Source organism: Poecilia latipinna, unplaced genomic scaffold (assembly GCF_001443285.1).
Source record: "Poecilia latipinna isolate Pla-1442-1.1 unplaced genomic scaffold, P_latipinna-1.0 Scaffold4051, whole genome shotgun sequence".
Taxonomy (NCBI): Eukaryota; Metazoa; Chordata; class Actinopteri; order Cyprinodontiformes; family Poeciliidae; genus Poecilia; species Poecilia latipinna.
The window spans coordinates 1-21,229 of record NW_015116667.1 but is presented as its reverse complement, the minus strand read 5'-3'; the positions used below and the strand labels follow the sequence as shown (position 1 = coordinate 21,229).

General features: G+C 39.4%; 1 protein-coding gene and 1 long non-coding RNA gene across 2 annotated transcripts; one reads left to right on the top strand and one right to left on the bottom strand.

The window, feature by feature from the left end:
• The first annotated feature begins 10,485 nt into the window (after nt 1-10,485).
• On the top strand, nt 10,486-12,618 carry LOC106942122 (uncharacterized). Its single transcript, XR_001423552.1, has 3 exons — nt 10,486-10,789; nt 11,200-11,313; nt 12,588-12,618. It is a non-coding gene; the product is annotated as an uncharacterized LOC106942122 (long non-coding RNA).
• A 3,556-nt stretch (nt 12,619-16,174) lies between these two features.
• On the bottom strand, nt 16,175-21,223 carry LOC106942121 (Down syndrome cell adhesion molecule-like protein 1). The gene is made up of 3 exons (XM_015025302.1): nt 21,037-21,223; nt 20,582-20,890; nt 16,175-20,044 (listed from the first exon to the last, which is right to left on the bottom strand). Exons 2-3 carry the CDS (start codon nt 20,871-20,873, stop codon nt 19,464-19,466), a joined length of 873 nt encoding a protein of 290 aa, XP_014880788.1. The 5' UTR covers nt 20,874-20,890; nt 21,037-21,223; the 3' UTR covers nt 16,175-19,463.
• Between the last annotated feature and the right edge of the window lie 6 nt (nt 21,224-21,229).

The following is a 21,229-nucleotide window of genomic DNA, read 5'->3' as shown; positions in this document are numbered from 1 at the left end:
ACATCTCAAGCTTGACACTTGATCTTGATAATAGCACAGGATTGCAGTCTTTCACAGCGCTGCTGAAATGTATTCAGCTGCCAGAAGGATTATCATTTCCCTTCAGGGGTCAGTGACAAGGCTGCAGTCAGTGACGCACTAAAGCCTCGGACATGTGTCATCTCTCAGAGGAAGGTCTCTTATTACAGAAGAGGAAGAGTTAGCACGGCGATGCTTGATTTTATTCACGCAGAACCGTTTTTTGTAACTCTACCGATCTGTCCTCAGATGTGAGCTGTCGTAGAAAGAAAAAAAAAAACCCTGTTTGCTACCGTGCTTTAGATTTGCCGATTGTATTTGGATGGACGACTTTTCACAGCGTTCAAAGGACTCAGCTGAAGTTTAAGTTTGATGAGAGAGAATGCCAAAGACTGAGATGCGAGTCCTGACCGACGAGGCACTTTGGCTGCGAAAACAAAGTCTTAAAACTCGACTCAGGTTCAGTCTGTCATGAATAATCTTTATCTCAGGGAGCGAGGGGTGAAAATAATCCAATAGGAGAAGGTTATTTGAGTGAATGATCGATGAGGACATCAGTTTGACTGATTGACAGAGTGTCATTACACATCTCTTCTATGGTTTCAACAAAAGGTGCTAAATGAGTTAGACATCCAAGCTCATCTGTTTTTATTTAATGTTACAGCAAAACAGGAATCGAGACGCAGACCGCACCTGAGTTGTGCACATTATCCAGTCAGAAATTACATTTGTTTTCACAATCAGACCGTCAATTGTTCACGACAGCTTGCTATGTAATAACGGCCACATTAGATGGGCAGATGAAGCCGCATGAAGCCTTTTTCTTTCTAAACATGCCGAAAGAGATTCAGAGCTGAGGTCTAACTAAGAACAGTGGCTCCTTGTGGCCAACTGAAGCCACTGCAGCCTCTCAAGAGCAAAGCTGAAGTACTGGCGCTGCTTGAATCCAACGTGAACAATAAAACTGCAGCGTCGTCAGTCATGTGACAGAGATGTTAAAAGCTTAAACACTTTGCTTCAAATGACTCCGGCTCGGGAGGAGTCAGACAAACTCCACAGCCTCAGTGTGTCCATTTAAAACATCATTACACCCAGATGTCTTTTGATGTGAAAGACATCTGCCAATTATTTCTGAATATAATAAACTTAACTTGCTTATGTGCTCACTGCTTGCTTGTCATTATTGCAAGTTTTTTTTTTTTAAATAGGAGCACTTCCTGTTTCATACACCGAATTTGGCATTAACAGGTATCAGCCTATAGTTAACTTTAAACTTTAAACCCCAGCTTTTAAGTTTGTTTGTTTGTTTGTTTGTTTTATTTACATGAACTGCATGCGTTAAAAAGATAAAGATGATCATAAGTTAGAATTAAGGAGAGCAATTTGGATTCCTGGTACACATCAGGTTTGGTATAGCCAAATAAATGGCTTGCTATCATTTTAAATACAAATGTTTCAGAACATTATGCAAGATTAACTGAATAAACAGGAACTTAGGATCTGCCCCACTCATTTACACTTATGGAAATGAGTGTAAAGGTCAAGCTTAAATAGAGAATAACTTTCCTGCTAATTCAGAAGGTCCCATTTAGGAAGGTTACAATTTCGCATCACTCTTTCATAGGACGTCTCCACTTGTACGTTGGGTAAAGCTTTATAACTAAAGGAGACACACAAAGAAAAATTGTACAATATTTGCATTCGTAAATGCCACATAAAAATTTATGCGACACAAATGCTGGAAAGCTGTACGTCCACCTGAGGGATAAGTGCTCTGCAGAGGAAAAGATTACCGCTTCTCTATTTCTGTCCTGCAAAGCTCTTTAGCAGTCTTACCCTCATGTGTCTGGAGCTGCGAGCGCGAGGTGTGTATGCTTCACGAGCCTGAGAGACTTCTGCTAACGGACATAATCAACACTGTCTTCACGTTGCCTTTCCCCGAGAAGCCCTCTGCTGAATTGCATGCCTGATTGGCTCAGACTTATTTCTGCATGGACTTTTAACTTTCTCTTAGCCGAAGTGAGGACTGCAACAGAAAGCCGAGGCCTTTAAGGAATAGTAGACTCAAACAACAGTGGTCAAGATGTTGATCACAATGCTAACGGCCATGTATGTGATGGTGAAAGTTGTAGAATCGGTAAGCTGATTTTTATTAATGCATGACTTACTGGTAGACTGCTAAAGATCTGTGTTGAGAATCGCAGTTGCAGCAGCTGGATGCATACATAATGCGCATTTTCTCTTCTCCAATTAGTTTCTTTATGGAACTGAATTTTAATGCGACTTGCTGAAGGAAACCACTGCTGCAACCATTCATTTATATTTCTTGCAGTGAGTTGCATCAGTTTGAATCTGACTTATTCAATTAACATCAAAATCTGTGCGATTTGTCAGAAGTTTTCCAACAGAAATTGTCTTCCAAGCAATGGAGATTCACTTTCAAACTTCAGAGTGTAGTGAAAGGAGGAAGAAAACACTCAAATGTAACTCCTACCCCAAGCCTCACCCCCCCTTTTTTCATTTATTTATTTTTTTGCATTTAGATTGGGGTCCGATTTGCACAGAAAGACGAACCTTTGCCTTACATGGTATCTCAGCCTTTGCCCTGGCAGGTTCACTCTGTGTCTCACAGCAGGAGGAGCAGCAAAGCAGAAGAGGTTAGTCTTAACAAGCTCTCCGCTTCATTATTGCTGATGCTCTCTTACTAAAGGTAAAGTTACCAGATTTATTTCTATGCATGCATGTATCCGTCTTCTAGGGTTCCTTCGAAGTGTCTTGTCCGCTATTTCGTTCATATGACTGCATCGGCCGCCCCTCTTTTTGCTTGGCTGGGTTTTCATTTTCATGAATTCCTCAGTCCAGTGCTCTGTTACTTTAAGATAAACCACGTTGAACGTTCACCAGCCAGCTGGAGCTCGGCGACATATAATGGCAGCTCCTCATAAAATCACAAAAATTTGACTTCAGTGGGATTTAGACCAGATATGTTCCCCCATGCAAATGTGCAATTAAATTATGGACTATAATTTATTTACTTTTTGACATTGTAGTTCACCACATCTTTGTGTCCATCAACACTGCTGGTCTGAGTAACACAAAGTTTTTTGGGTTTTTTTAAATCCAATTATATTTGACTTTAGAAGAAATTACTTTCAAGCCTCTGATGAATCATTACCTATAATGGATGTTTGCATAAACTGGACACCTGCAAAGTCTCAGTTTGCTATCATGCTTTAGATTTTAAAAAAGATTCTTGGGGAAAAGAAAAAAAAAAACCTTTTTGTCAACGTCAAGCTTCAAAATATCTGATGGCAAATGGCTGACAATCTGAATGATTCCTAGTACCTCTATTGTACCTTTGGTGGAGTTTTAGGGGCCTGATTTGAAAAGGTACCTCTGTGATTTCCTTACAGCGCAAGAAAAAATTAATTATGGACTAAATCTGACCGCAGCTTCAGTTCACTTGTACCTGGGTGAGAGCAGAGTGCACACCTTTTTGTTATAGCGTCACAAAACCGGTGTTCGCCTGAATGCAGGCACCCAGCCAAATATGCAGGTAAGCATGCTAAGACGGGACATTTCTCCGACTCTGGCTCCCCCGCCAGTTCTCCACTTGAGCTGTAATCCCAATCAAGAGGATTTGTGTTTGAGGTCATTATTCAAGCTCTGGATAAAAAAAAAAAAAGGGCACACGGGTGAAGTCACACATGCAGCGACCTGATGCCCAAAAAGAGCAGATTCACGTTTTGTACGGATTCTACAAAAGCTAGCACGATAAGCTATCCATGTGCTCGATCGCTTCCGGTTTCAAAGGAATGTGAACGATGTGTACGGAAAGTTCCAGATAACTTTGTGTGTTTTTATCTGTTGATCAGACGGGGGCTTTAGTTTGAACAAGCTTTCTGACATTTTTATTTTTTTTGCTTTTGCAGTTTGATGGCTACAGGAGGAACAGCATAGGCGTGTACAGAAAGAGTAAGTCTCAGGACACTGTTTGCGGTGATTGGTTGACCTTTAAAATGGATTTTTGAATTAGTCCAACTTTTTAATTAATGCTAAAATAATAATAAAAAAAATTCACATGACACAGTTAATCACAGAATCACTCCAAAAAAAAAAAAAAAAATTATTTGATCATTATAATTTCCTTTCGACTCTCTTGCTTCCTCTCATTCTCAGGCTCCTGCACCAGCAATGGCACATGTGGCACACCATCAGTTCCTCCTCTTAGTCCTGTTGAAGTTGAAAAAGCAGCATCTACCATCCAGAACCACTTCAGGAAGTTCCAGCAGAAAAAACACAAGAACGACAAATAGACGAACGGTGAAGGTTGGCGTGTTGCAGGTGCAGTTTTAAAGGCAACAGGAAGGTGGGCCAGGTTGAACATAACAGCCTACAAGCAAATTTTACATATATGCTGAAATTAGTTCTGGAAAATATATCACAGGAAACCAGTAACATATAGCAGTAGTTTATGACAGACAAATTTTGTAGCATCATTTAGAATTCAGGATGACAATTAATGTGAATTTGTGTGTCTGAATAAATGGCTTTATGTGCATTGCTGCCAGGGGGATTGTTAAAATGTTTGTATTTTTTTGAGCATCCTATCATTTGTATGACTTATTTTAACAATGTGGCAAAAACTGTGAATATATTTTCCTTTCAAAGAATCTTTGTTGAATTTTAAATTCAGGATATAAATAAAATTGTCTTTAAGACTTTGTTGGATGTTTGTCTCTGATGTTTTCCCTTTTCTCTCTCCTTTATACCTTTTTTATTTTATTTAGGAATGTAAAGAAGAACGGCTTAAAATGGTTTGGATTTTAAGGCTAATCACATTAAACTCCAGCTCTTGTTGAAATTTGTTTTTTAATTTTGTCTCGAGTGTGCTCCTCACAAACTTGCTATTTCCGACTTTTACCGTACTTACTTTACCGGAAAAAAATAGAATAAATATTNTGCTCTGTTACTTGGAGTTACACTGCCGAACACAAGTCTTTCATGTGCCTGTCTCTCAAGGTTAATGAAATGAAGTGGATCGCTGGATTTTAGAGAACATAAGTCAATATGTGACCATTTCAAAACCGATCGATCGATGGGTGACCTAATTCTTCATTTCTAGAATTCTCGGAACGAGGGTTTTCCGAGAACTAGACATTTCTAGTGAGACGTAAAACTTAGAAAACTGTTGTGACAGAACTTGCACCATCATCTCTGCAACACAACAGAATGAAAAACCAGTTCTCTAAAACTGTTCTTTGTTGCCATTATTGAACCAATGTTCATTGATGTGAAATTACGTTCAAACAATCAATAATACTGTGATCCTATCCAAGTATACTCCTCCTTGTCTGTAAGAACTCGCTGTTTTCAGGCACCGGGGGAAACTGGAGGAAACGGTCAGCCTCTAGTAAATACTTGTCTGCTGTTCCTAATGGGCTCAACAGTATTCCCAAGATAAAATCTGACACAGCATCCCTAACGTTCTTGTGGTAAAGGCAATTAAAATAACCGACCACACTGTGGTCACACTGTTTACTCTGGAGGCTGAGATTTGAAGAAAGCAGAGACACAGTTGTAGGATTAATAATCCACTTTCCCTGCAGCTTGTGTCAGCCATACAAAGCTTCCTACTTGCCAGTTTTTTAGGTTGAAAAAGACACATTCCTAGATTTTAAACTCGTGTCCCTTATGAAGTGTAACAGACATGATCATACAGAGATATGATAACACATAAATATTTCGGCAGGACGACACATTCAGACATTTGAATTCTGTTTAAAAAAGTGTCCCAAATGTTAGCTAAACGTTAAAAAAGACTAGAATAACAGATATTTGAAGTTAAACATGACTATATTGGTCTGTTCAGGTGAATGAATGAATTTCTCATGTTGGAAAAAAAAGCAGTCACGAAATTGGGATTTTAACAACTATTCAAGAGATACTTTAGTGCACAATTTCTTGGAAGCCTTTTGGTATTTCTCACTTTAACTCGGCACTATGGAGTGGAGTTATGGCTCCGACTTGTATTTCCTGATGGCTTATCTTTAGCTACCTTGGGATGCTGGTAGCTTCGGCCAGGCAAAGTGTACATGCTAACTGTTATTAGTGTGGCAAAAGTGATCCAACATTTATCCGTTTATCTTTATTGGCGTAAATAATGCATCTATCAATTTAAACTTGATTAATGCAACTGTAAAAATACTGGCTCAATTTATAGAGACTGCAACCCAGAAATGTTTGTGCTGCTAATTTTGTAATGCAATGTCACAATACATGAGGTTCAGGAATTACGGCCTTAACAGGAAGATTTATGGTTTGACTTTTAGACCCATCTAATAAGTGACCTTTTTTTTATTTAGTGAGTCAATGTTGCGAAATGTAACAGTGCCACTTGCATTTCTGTGGCATGAAATGGAGATGGAGTTCAGACGCCATTGCTGTGGGTTGTCTTTTAAGTTGATGAATGTCTTTGGCTTTGCACACTTATAACTTTTAACCACATAAATGTTGATAAAAAATATTTTACGAAACGATTAAAATCAATTTTGATGGTAAACTTTCCCATAACATTACAGCTGGTTGTCTGTTTCACGGTGAGACTTAAAATCACTAAACAAACCACAATAAGGCCGATTCATGATCACAATTTGATGGCTAGCTGAAACGTATGAATATTTGGGGCATGCAGTTTGCTCAGAGTATTATACCACCTGATTTTCTTAACTGCAACATGCAGGACAAACGAATGTTCAATAAACATACTTTTCTTTTTGCTGCTCGGTCTTTTTGTAAGCTTGAACGACATTGTGAATGCCTCTGGGTAGCTTCACTCTCCGTCTTAAATTAGGTTTTCGTCCCTCGTCTGGCACATCCGGTAGAGTCTGGGAAGCTGGCTAGGAACCTGTGAAAAGAAATCAAAATGTCAGTGGAATAAATACAGCAGCAAACCACAAGATCGTAAAAAGCTTTGTTTGATTTAGTAATACCACAAATATGCAAATGTGACTCGGCTCGACGTGCTGTCTCAAGGGAATGCTCATTTGACATGGAGATAACGCAGAGGGCCTGTTTTACTGGACCTTTATCTTCCTGATCTGACTCTAACAGCACGTCTTTCTTCATATTTTGCTTCACTACAATCCAATCTCATCTTGTGACATGTTGATATGAAGAAATTTTTTTTTAGCCAGACCTAAAGATTATGAGATGAACAATAAAACCGGTTACTCTGCAAAGAGTTAATAAGAGCTGCTGCTCTTTAGGTTTTGTTTGGCCGCTGAAATAACACACATCTAATTTAGTCATTCCTATATTATTGCACTTTGAGTACATGTTTTATTTATTTATTTTTATATCTTATGGATAAGGAAAACCATACATTCAGTGTAGCGAAAATTTAGGCCGTTGCATTCAATTGACAAAAAATACATATATTTTAAACAGAATTGTCAAGCTTCTGCAATCTATGTTTACTCCTGCGAGCTTTATCCCTGGCTATTGCATGAATCACTGCATGGAAACAACCAGTCTGCAGCATCGTTGAGGCGTAATGGAAGCCCAGGTTGCTTTGATACTGGCTTCAAGGTAATGTGCATCCTTCTGTCTGCCGTTTCTCATCTACCTCTTGACAAAAACTGATCGATTCTCTTTAGGTTCAGGTCAGATCAGGTTACCGGCCAATCAAGCCGAGTAACACCAAGGTTGTTGAACCGGCTTTTTACTGCCTTTGGCTGTGTTGGCAAATGCCAAGTCCTGAAAATGAAATCAGCATCTCAGCCAAGCTCGTCAGCTGGAAGAAGCATGAAGTGCTCAGAAATCTTCTGGCAGATTGATGCGTCGATTGCTGACTTCAGAAAACACAGCTGATCAACGCCAGCAGACGACACGGCACCTGAAATCATAACTGCATGACAGTGACATTTTACACAAAGCAGATTCTTTACCTCTTTGCGCTTCTTCCACTATGTGAGACCTTGATGTCCAAATAAAATTCAAACCTTAACCTTCGCTGAAAAGAGGGTTTTGGATCACTGAGCAACAATCTTGTTGCCCATGTGTAGGATGCACTAACTCCACTTTCAGTCCACTCCTTGTAAAGTCCTAAAAAATTCTTGATTTTGCTTGACAATCCTCTCTAGGCTGCAGTTATATCTATTTTTACTGATTAACTTTTTCCTTTGTTTCTTTCTCTTAACTCTCTCTGAATATAAATTTCTATGATGAACGAGTTTCACTTTTTGAAATAAGTGAGTAAAAATATTAAACTTTAACAAAGTATTCTGCTCTTTTGAGATGTATTTATGTATGTATATTGTTTTGTATTCCATTCTTAATCATTCGTACATTTCTAGCAGGTTTTGTTTTAAATCAGAGAATTCTTACCCCCTTTTGTTTCTTGTACATCTGCTTCATGGAAAGAGAGTCCAGACATCTGGTTGTCCCGTCACAAGTTAATTTATACCCATCGGTTCAGCGATAAAATACCCGCCAGCACCTCCTCTCTAACCAGACTGGAGCAAAATCATCATTATTTACACCCACACACACTGACAGAACACATTCAGGACTTGTAAGGAAATGGCATGCCTTGCTTTTGCAAAAAAATTCCTTACATCTCAAGCTTGACACTTGATCTTGATAATAGCACAGGATTGCAGTCTTTCACAGCGCTGCTGAAATGTATTCAGCTGCCAGAAGGATTATCATTTCCCTTCAGGGGTCAGTGACAAGGCTGCAGTCAGTGACGCACTAAAGCCTCGGACATGTGTCATCTCTCAGAGGAAGGTCTCTTATTACAGAAGAGGAAGAGTTAGCACGGCGATGCTTGATTTTATTCACGCAGAACCGTTTTTTGTAACTCTACCGATCTGTCCTCAGATGTGAGCTGTCGTAGAAAGAAAAAAAAAAACCCTGTTTGCTACCGTGCTTTAGATTTGCCGATTGTATTTGGATGGACGACTTTTCACAGCGTTCAAAGGACTCAGCTGAAGTTTAAGTTTGATGAGAGAGAATGCCAAAGACTGAGATGCGAGTCCTGACCGACGAGGCACTTTGGCTGCGAAAACAAAGTCTTAAAACTCGACTCAGGTTCAGTCTGTCATGAATAATCTTTATCTCAGGGAGCGAGGGGTGAAAATAATCCAATAGGAGAAGGTTATTTGAGTGAATGATCGATGAGGACATCAGTTTGACTGATTGACAGAGTGTCATTACACATCTCTTCTATGGTTTCAACAAAAGGTGCTAAATGAGTTAGACATCCAAGCTCATCTGTTTTTATTTAATGTTACAGCAAAACAGGAATCGAGACGCAGACCGCACCTGAGTTGTGCACATTATCCAGTCAGAAATTACATTTGTTTTCACAATCAGACCGTCAATTGTTCACGACAGCTTGCTATGTAATAACGGCCACATTAGATGGGCAGATGAAGCCGCATGAAGCCTTTTTCTTTCTAAACATGCCGAAAGAGATTCAGAGCTGAGGTCTAACTAAGAACAGTGGCTCCTTGTGGCCAACTGAAGCCACTGCAGCCTCTCAAGAGCAAAGCTGAAGTACTGGCGCTGCTTGAATCCAACGTGAACAATAAAACTGCAGCGTCGTCAGTCATGTGACAGAGATGTTAAAAGCTTAAACACTTTGCTTCAAATGACTCCGGCTCGGGAGGAGTCAGACAAACTCCACAGCCTCAGTGTGTCCATTTAAAACATCATTACACCCAGATGTCTTTTGATGTGAAAGACATCTGCCAATTATTTCTGAATATAATAAACTTAACTTGCTTATGTGCTCACTGCTTGCTTGTCATTATTGCAAGTTTTTTTTTTTTAAATAGGAGCACTTCCTGTTTCATACACCGAATTTGGCATTAACAGGTATCAGCCTATAGTTAACTTTAAACTTTAAACCCCAGCTTTTAAGTTTGTTTGTTTGTTTGTTTGTTTTATTTACATGAACTGCATGCGTTAAAAAGATAAAGATGATCATAAGTTAGAATTAAGGAGAGCAATTTGGATTCCTGGTACACATCAGGTTTGGTATAGCCAAATAAATGGCTTGCTATCATTTTAAATACAAATGTTTCAGAACATTATGCAAGATTAACTGAATAAACAGGAACTTAGGATCTGCCCCACTCATTTACACTTATGGAAATGAGTGTAAAGGTCAAGCTTAAATAGAGAATAACTTTCCTGCTAATTCAGAAGGTCCCATTTAGGAAGGTTACAATTTCGCATCACTCTTTCATAGGACGTCTCCACTTGTACGTTGGGTAAAGCTTTATAACTAAAGGAGACACACAAAGAAAAATTGTACAATATTTGCATTCGTAAATGCCACATAAAAATTTATGCGACACAAATGCTGGAAAGCTGTACGTCCACCTGAGGGATAAGTGCTCTGCAGAGGAAAAGATTACCGCTTCTCTATTTCTGTCCTGCAAAGCTCTTTAGCAGTCTTACCCTCATGTGTCTGGAGCTGCGAGCGCGAGGTGTGTATGCTTCACGAGCCTGAGAGACTTCTGCTAACGGACATAATCAACACTGTCTTCACGTTGCCTTTCCCCGAGAAGCCCTCTGCTGAATTGCATGCCTGATTGGCTCAGACTTATTTCTGCATGGACTTTTAACTTTCTCTTAGCCGAAGTGAGGACTGCAACAGAAAGCCGAGGCCTTTAAGGAATAGTAGACTCAAACAACAGTGGTCAAGATGTTGATCACAATGCTAACGGCCATGTATGTGATGGTGAAAGTTGTAGAATCGGTAAGCTGATTTTTATTAATGCATGACTTACTGGTAGACTGCTAAAGATCTGTGTTGAGAATCGCAGTTGCAGCAGCTGGATGCATACATAATGCGCATTTTCTCTTCTCCAATTAGTTTCTTTATGGAACTGAATTTTAATGCGACTTGCTGAAGGAAACCACTGCTGCAACCATTCATTTATATTTCTTGCAGTGAGTTGCATCAGTTTGAATCTGACTTATTCAATTAACATCAAAATCTGTGCGATTTGTCAGAAGTTTTCCAACAGAAATTGTCTTCCAAGCAATGGAGATTCACTTTCAAACTTCAGAGTGTAGTGAAAGGAGGAAGAAAACACTCAAATGTAACTCCTACCCCAAGCCTCACCCCCCCCCTTTTTTTCATTTATTTATTTTTTTTGCTTTTAGATTGGGGTCCGATTTGCACAGAAAGACGAACCTTTGCCTTACATGGTATCTCAGCCTTTGCCCTGGCAGGTTCACTCTGTGTCTCACAGCAGGAGGAGCAGCAAAGCAGAAGAGGTTAGTCTTAACAAGCTCTCCGCTTCATTATTGCTGATGCTCTCTTACTAAAGGTAAAGTTACCAGATTTATTTCTATGCATGCATGTATCCGTCTTCTAGGGTTCCTTCGAAGTGTCTTGTCCGCTATTTCGTTCATATGACTGCATCGGCCGCCCCTCTTTTTGCTTGGCTGGGTTTTCATTTTCATGAATTCCTCAGTCCAGTGCTCTGTTACTTTAAGATAAACCACGTTGAACGTTCACCAGCCAGCTGGAGCTCGGCGACATATAATGGCAGCTCCTCATAAAATCACAAAAATTTGACTTCAGTGGGATTTAGACCAGATATGTTCCCCCATGCAAATGTGCAATTAAATTATGGACTATAATTTATTTACTTTTTGACATTGTAGTTCACCACATCTTTGTGTCCATCAACACTGCTGGTCTGAGTAACACAAAGTTTTTTGGGTTTTTTTAAATCCAATTATATTTGACTTTAGAAGAAATTACTTTCAAGCCTCTGATGAATCATTACCTATAATGGATGTTTGCATAAACTGGACACCTGCAAAGTCTCAGTTTGCTATCATGCTTTAGATTTTAAAAAAGATTCTTGGGGAAAAGAAAAAAAAAAACCTTTTTGTCAACGTCAAGCTTCAAAATATCTGATGGCAAATGGCTGACAATCTGAATGATTCCTAGTACCTCTATTGTACCTTTGGTGGAGTTTTAGGGGCCTGATTTGAAAAGGTACCTCTGTGATTTCCTTACAGCGCAAGAAAAAATTAATTATGGACTAAATCTGACCGCAGCTTCAGTTCACTTGTACCTGGGTGAGAGCAGAGTGCACACCTTTTTGTTATAGCGTCACAAAACCGGTGTTCGCCTGAATGCAGGCACCCAGCCAAATATGCAGGTAAGCATGCTAAGACGGGACATTTCTCCGACTCTGGATCCCCCGCCAGTTTTCCACTTGAGCTGTAATCCCAACCAAGAGGATTTGTGTTTGAGGTCATTATTCAAGCTCTGGATAAAAAAAAAAAAGGGCACACGGGTGAAGTCACACATGCAGCGACCTGATGCCCAAAAAGAGCAGATTCACGTTTTGTACGGATTCTACAAAAGCTAGCACGATAAGCTATCCATGTGCTCGATCGCTTCCGGTTTCAAAGGAATGTGAACGATGTGTACGGAAAGTTCCAGATAACTTTGTGTGTTTTTATCTGTTGATCAGACGGGGGCTTTAGTTTGAACAAGCTTTCTGACATTTTTATTTTTTTTGCTTTTGCAGTTTGATGGCTACAGGAGGAACAGCATAGGCGTGTACAGAAAGAGTAAGTCTCAGGACACTGTTTGCGGTGATTGGTTGACCTTTAAAATGGATTTTTGAATTAGTCCAACTTTTTAATTAATGCTAAAATAATAATAAAAAAAATTCACATGACACAGTTAATCACATAATCACTCCAAAAAAATAAAAATAAATAAATAAATAAATTATTTGATCATTATAATTTCCTTTCGACTCTCTTGCTTCCTCTCATTCTCAGACTCCTGCACCAGCAATGGCACATGTGGCACACCATCAGTTCCTCCTCTTAGCCCTGTTGAAGTTGAAAAAGCAGCATCTACCATCCAGAACCACTTCAGGAAGTTCCAGCAGAAAAAACACAAGAACGACAAATAGACGAACGGTGAGGGTTGGCGTGTTGCAAGTGCAGTTTTAAAGGCAACAGGAAGGTGGGCCAGGTTGAACATAACAGCCTACAAGCAAATTTTACATATATGCTGAAATTAGTTCTGGAAAATATATCACAGGAAACCAGTAACACATAGCAGTAGTCTTTATGACAGACAAATTTTGTAGCATCATTTAGAATTCAGGATGACAATTAATGTGAATTTGTGTGTCTGAATAAATGGCTTTATGTGCATTGCTGCCAGGGGGATTGTTAAAATGTTTGTATTTTTTTGAGCATCCTATCATTTGTATGACTTATTTTAACAATGTGGCAAAAACTGTGAATATATTTTCCTTTCAAAGAATCTTTGTTGAATTTTAAATTCAGGATATAAATAAAATTGTCTTTAAGACTTTGTTGGATGTTTGTCTCTGATGTTTTCCCTTTTTTCTCTCCTTTATACCTTTTTTTTTATTTAGGAATGTAAAGAAAAACGGCTTAAAATGGTTTGGATTTTAAGGCTAATCACATTAAACTCCAGCTCTTGTTGAAATTTGTTTTTTAATTTTGTCTCGACGAGTGTGCTCCTCACAAACTTGCCATTTCCGACTTTTACCGTACTTACTTTACCGGAAAAAATAGAATAAATATTCAAGGTTAGCATTGCTACTAGATAGACCTGAAAAAATAAACATCATCACAGTTTATAAAAAGATAGCTTTATTGCACAAGGTTTTAAGTACTCTTTTTTTTTGTTTTTTTTCCCCCCCCGCTTTTGTTTGTTTTGATAGAAAAGAGAATGTAGGGTTAAACACAAGCAATTGCAAACTGAAGCAATGTTTCCCAATAAAAGTTTAAAGAACAACTGCTGGATTCTTAAAATTATTTTTTATTAATGTCTGTTCAATTCACCTCTTCCCCCTTTTCTCTTTTATAACCAGGAAAATTTCAGAACATGCAACGCTGCTGCCCCTCCCCCAAAAAGCTCATTGACAAAAAAAAAAAAAAAAAAAAAACCTCTAGAAAAAAAAAAAAAAAAAAAAAACCTGTGATGAAGTAAAAACAGAAACGGATACAAAAATAAAAATTAAAACTATGCAACAAAATGCCCAATAAAAATCAAACTATCATTAGTTAACATTGCATGGCCTATTCTGACATGTTGTATCTGGTCCATGGATGAGGATAAAGCAGTTAATTATAGGTTTTCGATGAGTCTTCATCACGTCACCTGTACTTCAGAGTTTACATTGTGCCCCGGTTGCAAGTGAAGATGTCGAAAATAGTAGTCATTTATACAAAACACTTTTCATATGTACACAAGTCCTTTCTTATGGTGTAGAAATCATGTATAAAGGTGGAGAAAAGGCTAAAGAGGAGGGAAGGGGAGAGGTTCTGATTGGTCGACAGATGTAGGAAAAAAACAGATGTAAAATATAGGCAGTATGCAGGTCAGTTTGAAAGCATGTATCATTTTAAAGAAAAATCCACCCAGTATAAATTATACGTTGTATAGCTCCAGTTATAGGCCTGGACTTATTCAACTTATTTGTTCAAAAAACATTTATTGTACGTTTTGAATTCAACGTAAAAAAAAAACAACGTTGAATTATTATGAAACATGTTTATGATGTAAAAATTTTGAACTGGGTGAACGGGTTTCCATGAACAAGGTCAAAATTACCCATTCATACTCAGACATACCACTAATATTTTCATAAACGGTCCTAAAGCTGAAAGGGAAACAGTTTTCAAAGCCGTCATCGAGGTTCATGCTGTGATTCCGGGTGGATATTTAACATCTCTTCCTTTTGAAAGTTTATTTTATGTCCAAGTTTCAAACATTAGCGCACAAATAATTATTGTTCTTGTGGTCAAGCAGCTCGGTGTTTGCTTCTTCTGACCACTTTCTCCAGAGGCCACTTGGCTTGGTCCATATCTGGGCACCCAAAAGTGTCGGGGTGTCAATTCATGGAGCAGGGACCTCTTTTCTACTTTGTGTTTGAAACATGGGTAAATTTGAGCGTTTGGAAGGGTTAGCTTGGCTAATGTTGACCTTCAAGAGCTGTTGTGACTTTACCTTCTTGAGGTATTTTGATTACAGGAAGGCCAACGGCAGAAAATCAAACCCAACATACGGCACTGCCATCCAACCAGAGCCATGCAAAGTCGTCTTGATGTTGACAAGCGGCATATAGTTTCTATGCAGCTTACCAGGTGAGTTTTAGCCAAACAACAGAGTTGTGTAGATTTGAGAAAAGCCACAATAAATTGAAACATGTTCACCCAGATCATTCATATATATATATATATATATATAAGTCTAAAATCAATGGGATTTATTCATTTATTGCACCCTTATCAGAATTGTAGTTCTATTTCAGTGAACTTCCCAATTTATAGTGATTAAAAGTGAATTGAAAATAAATCTCAAATTTACAAAAATTGTGCGAGTCGAATAAAAAAGTAGTTTTTTGTTTAAATACAGAAATATAGCTCACACACCATTTCAGTTTGCAATTAAGATGGGGTGGAAATTTCTTTGAAAAATATTACATTCACTTTAAGCAAACCGACTGAAAATTGGAGGGAAAGCATGTTGGTTAGAAGTTTATTTCATCAATCCAATCAAAATCCATAAAGCTGGAGTAAGGAAGCCCTTATGGGAAAAAAACAAAACAAAAACAAACCAGGCTTTTCCAAACTCATACTTTTTCCCCGGACAAGTGTTTGCATAACTTAAAATGAAAAGGCAAGTAAATGCATCTTAACACTATGTATAGAAATCAACACATATCCATTCTTGAATTCCAAAATACATAAAAAAAATAATAAAATAAAAATTAAATTCTTACAGTTATCTGCAGTAATATCCGTCACTGGCCTGGAGAAAAGAAAGACAATCTGTCCGTGTTCATTAGTTGTAGTTTGGTAGTGGCGTCGAGTCTGTGAACACAAATATTCGGAAGGTACAATACAACAAACCACAAGAGGCTCAATCACTTTATAAGCTTTTCCTTTGAACCGTTTTCTTTTTGCGACACCACACGTCCTGCACTATCTGAGACCACAATAAACCAGCAACACATCTTGCACTATATTTTCACTTTCCTGTGCTTGTCCTTTTCAAAAAAAATCACACGGGAGTCATCGACGTCTCATTTCTCAAGTCCCAGTTTCACCAGTAACTTTCACACCACTCTCTTTTCTCTCCAAGGTCTTCCATCCACAGCCGCGCTACCCGTTTAAACCTCCCGTCTTCCTGCTTCGTTATCATTTAGTGTGATGCTTCACTCGGAGCGATTGTCTTGTGATCTTTTAATATATATTTTCAATTAGAACGGCTTTTATATGTCTCTGCTCTTTATTCATATATTTGCTATATATTTGAATAGAAATATATATGTACATACTTTTTTTTTTTTGAAAACAAACATATATATGGTATCTTTTTTTCTATTGCGAGAGCCCTGATGTTACGTTTTACCGATGCAAAACTTTTGGAGCAACTCTTTTCTATGTTTTTTTTTTTTTTTTTTGGAACAATTATTGTTATGAGATTACAAACTTTGGGATAAAGGAATGAAGAATGAAAACAAAAGAAACATTTCAACCGCAAAATTAAAACTTAAATTAAAAAAGTTAGAGAAACTTGATTTTTTTTCTTTTTTTTTTTTCTTTTTTTTAGCAAATTCTTCAGATTCTTGTAACACTATATAATTTCATTGCCTGGTCATTTATTCAAAATCATACAAATACATTTCTCAAAAAATTTGCTGAATGTGCGCATTCAAGCTGTCACTGAAAGTTAAGAATTTCTGCACAGACGTGCGTAAAGGAAACCTCTTGTTCGGTTGGTCTGTCTGTCTGGCCAGCATGCTAGCAGTACGTCACAGTGACACTGTATGAATGTGATGGGGGGAGGGGCAGGAGGAAAGGAGAGCGGATGATGGAAGTGTTGTGAAGGCGACAGTGAAATGACGGGATTGTGAACCGTAAAGGAGTTTCCTAAAGTCTTTGTCCAGATAAAAATAAAAATGACCAAACAGGACCCTCTAATGCCTTGCAAAACTATAAATACTCCTTTAACTTTTTTTCATATTTCCTTAGATGCAACCCCAAACCTGGATGTAGTTTTTAGAGATTTAGATGCGATAAACCAACAGAAAAGCAGCGTATAACTGTGAAACGGAAGGAAAACAATACGTAGTTTTGAACTAGAAAATCTAACTTGTGAATATTTCAGCTCTGGCTGCATGTTTAATGCAGTTGCTCTGCAGGGAGATCGGCTCAAGTGTCTTGCAAGAAATAAAACTTATTAGTCAAGTTCCCTCTACTTTTCTCAATCCAGCTTCCCATGAACTCTGAGCCACTTCCCTCTCCATGCAATGAAATTACACCCCAACATCACAGTTACCATTATCCACAGGGGGAAATGTGTATGTGCAGTGTTAGTTTGCATAGAGCTAAATTTTGGTCTCATCCCAAATTAACCGTCTTCAACAAAGACTACCAGGGTATCTTATGGCTTTCTTTAAGCAATGGCTCTCTTCTCATTCCTCGACCATTAAATGTCAAATTTGCAGAATGGCAGCTAATATTTGTCCTGCTAAAAGTGTTTTCACCCGAACTGTGAATCTTGGTAGCTTTTCCAGAGTTACCATTACGCAGAAAGCTTGTTGTAACTGAGCCAGTTTGCTGCTTCTCTGATAGATGACATGATTTGGTAGGTTTGTGGGTGTGTTGTCCTCTTTTCTGTTTTCAGATATCTCGACTTTAAACTGCTCTGAAATTTTAACCTCGCACTGTCAGTTGTTGTCCTTGGTCTTCATGTCGCTCTCCGTTTACTTCACTTCTCTAACAAGCTCTGCACCGAGTAGCAACACGCTGTCGTTAAATCATGACAAGTTCATTATTTTTCTCATTAAGTCAGTTCTGTCGTAAATTGGCTCACTGGATTTTACTTGGGGGCATTAGCATAAAGCGGGTTAAATATAAATAGAAGCCACACTTTTCACATCAATATACAGAAAACAATTTAAAAATCTGGGTATCATTTTCTTTCCTCGTTACAATTATGCGCTACTCTCTATTGGTCTATTATATAAAGTCTCAATAAAATATTTTTTAAAGTTGGCTGTCGTGACAAAATGTGAAATAAATCAAGGGGGGTGAATACTTTTGCAAGGCACTGCATTTCTAATCCTCAAATGAAAGCTTATGGACCTTCTGCTTCATTAGCATTTTTATAACTCACCTACACCATGTTGTTAGCAACAGATATTAAATCTGAAAAAACAAAAACAAAAAAAACCGACTAGAGCAAATTAAGTTTAAATTGTGTCAAATTGTCAGCATCATCATTATCATTCTGTGTTTTCATAGGTACAAAAAGAAAAAAATAAAACTGGGGAGGAGGGTTTTGTTTAGTTTAGACACAGACTTCTGCCCAAGAATTCAGCATACAGATTGGTTTTAAAAAGGTCCATTGTTGGTGTGTGCCTGCCACATGTACACATATATATTTACACATATACATCCACACACACACACGCACGCACGCACACACACGCTCACTCACTCACTCACTCGTGACATTTTCGTTACTTGGATCCTTTCAAACTGTTTCCTAGTGCACACGGGGTTATATGCTTCCATCGTCTGAAAACAAACAAACCTTTTGGATAAAAGAAAAAAAAAAAGAATCTAGATTTCACTCAGTGATGCTTGACATTTTTAGCTCCTCTTTCTATAAAATCTTCCATTGCGACCGCAACGCTGGGTCATCCATTGCATGTACAAGAGTCGTTCCTCTGCCTCTAATGTGTGGATCTATGATGGACTAACCGTACAGAGCCAAAGTAACACAGAGGCTGGGGATTTGTGCATACAGCAAAGGCATCCTGCCGTGGCACAATGCTGAGATATGAACGAATCTTCCATCAGAGAACATAACGGTTACATATCGTTTGTTTTTAAAAAAATAAAAATAAAAATAAAAAAAAATTAAACCTCAACACACGTCTTAAGCAACCTGGTTCAATCTACAGCTGTCTTGTTGTAGAAAGCAAGACAGTGCAAGTTAAAAGCATTTTGTGCATAAGTTCTGTGTACTTGCCTGAAAATGAAGATAGACTGAACAGATAAATCATTTTTGTTTTGGCAAGTGATTTCCAGGGTGATTTAAAAAATAGAAAGAGAGAGAAAGAGAGAGAAAGAGAGAAATTACACAAATATAACGGAACACAATCAGGCAGAAAGAAAGGCAAGCCCCTGTGCTGTGGACACCCAACTCTGACCCCTTGAAACAGTTGTGTTGACGGGAGCCCAACCAGCTCCCTGCAGGCTGACACAGCACAGGCACTGACGGGTAAGCTGTGCATGTGTATGTTCGTCACCCCGATTCACCACAGAGGCTCCAGGCAAACGCCGGCTGAACCAGCATTGTATTAAGAGTTACAGTGACAGGCCTCGCTAATGGCAGGCTACACCAGTGTGTAGGACTTGGAGTAGGCTCCTGACCCCCCATCCCTCTGCTTCTGCAGTCTGCCTAATCCCGAAGAGCTGCTCTCCAGGAGAGAGTCTCTGGATCCTCCCATTTTGGAGGAGGAAGAAGAGGCACCTCCAGGGGTCCCCCCCGAGGTCCCTGCTGCCCCACCGCCAGAGGAAGATGATGCCCCTCCTGCAGCAGCGGTGGCGGCGGCGGCACTCTGAGCCGCAGAAGCAGAGGAGCTGGGCATGGTGAGAGTCCGCTGGGGCAGCGTGGAGCTGCTGGAGCTGGCAGACAAGCCTCCGCTCCCACTGCCTCCACCGCCGCCTCCCGTTGCTCCTCCAGAGGACGCCCCGGAGGAAGTGAGGTTTGACAGGCCGGAGTGGCCCATGGTCAGAGCCTGTTGCTTCGCAGAGTCCATGGTCACGTGACGGCCCTGGCTGTGGTACGCCCGCTGGGCTAGGCCACGAATAGAGGCTTCGCGTGGTGGAACAACTGGACATGGGTCATGGTGTTCTGACTGCTTTCGGAAAAAGGGATCGGACTTCATGTACAGGGGCAGGTTGCAGTAGTCGCCTGGAGAGAGAGAGAGAGAAAAAAAATAAAGCTCAAATTTAACTTCAAGATCTCGCTCAAAACAAAAGGCTATAAATGTTGAATTAAAAATTATCTGAAGAAAATTCAAAAGATTTTCAGCGGCAGATTATGTTTGATTTTGGATGCAAGACTTGCTGTGGACGAACTATTTTATTGGAGTACATAATTGGACCCTTGTCGATAGAAAAAAACCTTGCTGTTTGAAAAGGCTCTGCTCTGTTAATCATATGACGTTTCAAACAATGACTGGAACATTATACTGCATTTCTGAATGGTTTGACAAAACCATTTACTGTGTCTACAATTTTGGTTATATCTTTGCTTGGTATACAATCCCAAAAATCATAGCTTTACAATGATGTTTAACATGCATATGTACATGGAAAGGGTATCAAAACCCCCTGCATAGCATAGCATAGCATAGCATAGCATAGCATAGCATAGCGGGACATATTATTTTCACTTATGCATAGGAACTGTAAAATAAATGGGAAACATTATGCAGCGGCCACTTACTCTTGGCGCGGTGTGGAATGGGCACGGCTACATTCTTGCCACGATCGTAGTCTTGGGGTTTGGGCGGCGAGGCAGTGAAACGGCAGATGCCGGGCTCTGACGGTGTGCTCATAGACGTCATACTGTCTGCGTTGTCGTTGGTACCTGTGGTCATCTGATCAGACGAGCTGTCGGATATAAAGCACTCTGTAATCTCAAATTTGGCATGTTGCAGGTGTTCCTCCAGCTTTGCATGCTCGTAGGCTCTTGCCAGCTCTTCGTAGGTGGAGGAGGCGCTCTCGGTGGACACCATGCTGTTGCGCCCCTTGTCTGTGTGTGACATAAGAGGAAAGCACATTTTGTCCAGGATTTTTATGCACTCAAGCGCTCAAAAGTCACATCCTTCCTCCACTCCTCCGCACAGTTTATTTGGTACATGTTAATGGCTGTAAGTGTCATTTCACCCTTGTACCAACCTGTGTCCTGTGAGAGGCTGGCACTGTAGCTGTCACTCTCTGTGACAGTGATGCCATGCTGAGAACCAACTGTGCGCCAGTCTGAAGTGAGAGTGCGGGCTGGCGTCGACGCCTGACACTTGGTCAGAGTCCATTGACTGGAGTAGCGGTTCCTGATGCTGTGGGCTGACTTAACACTCTTCCTTGACACTGG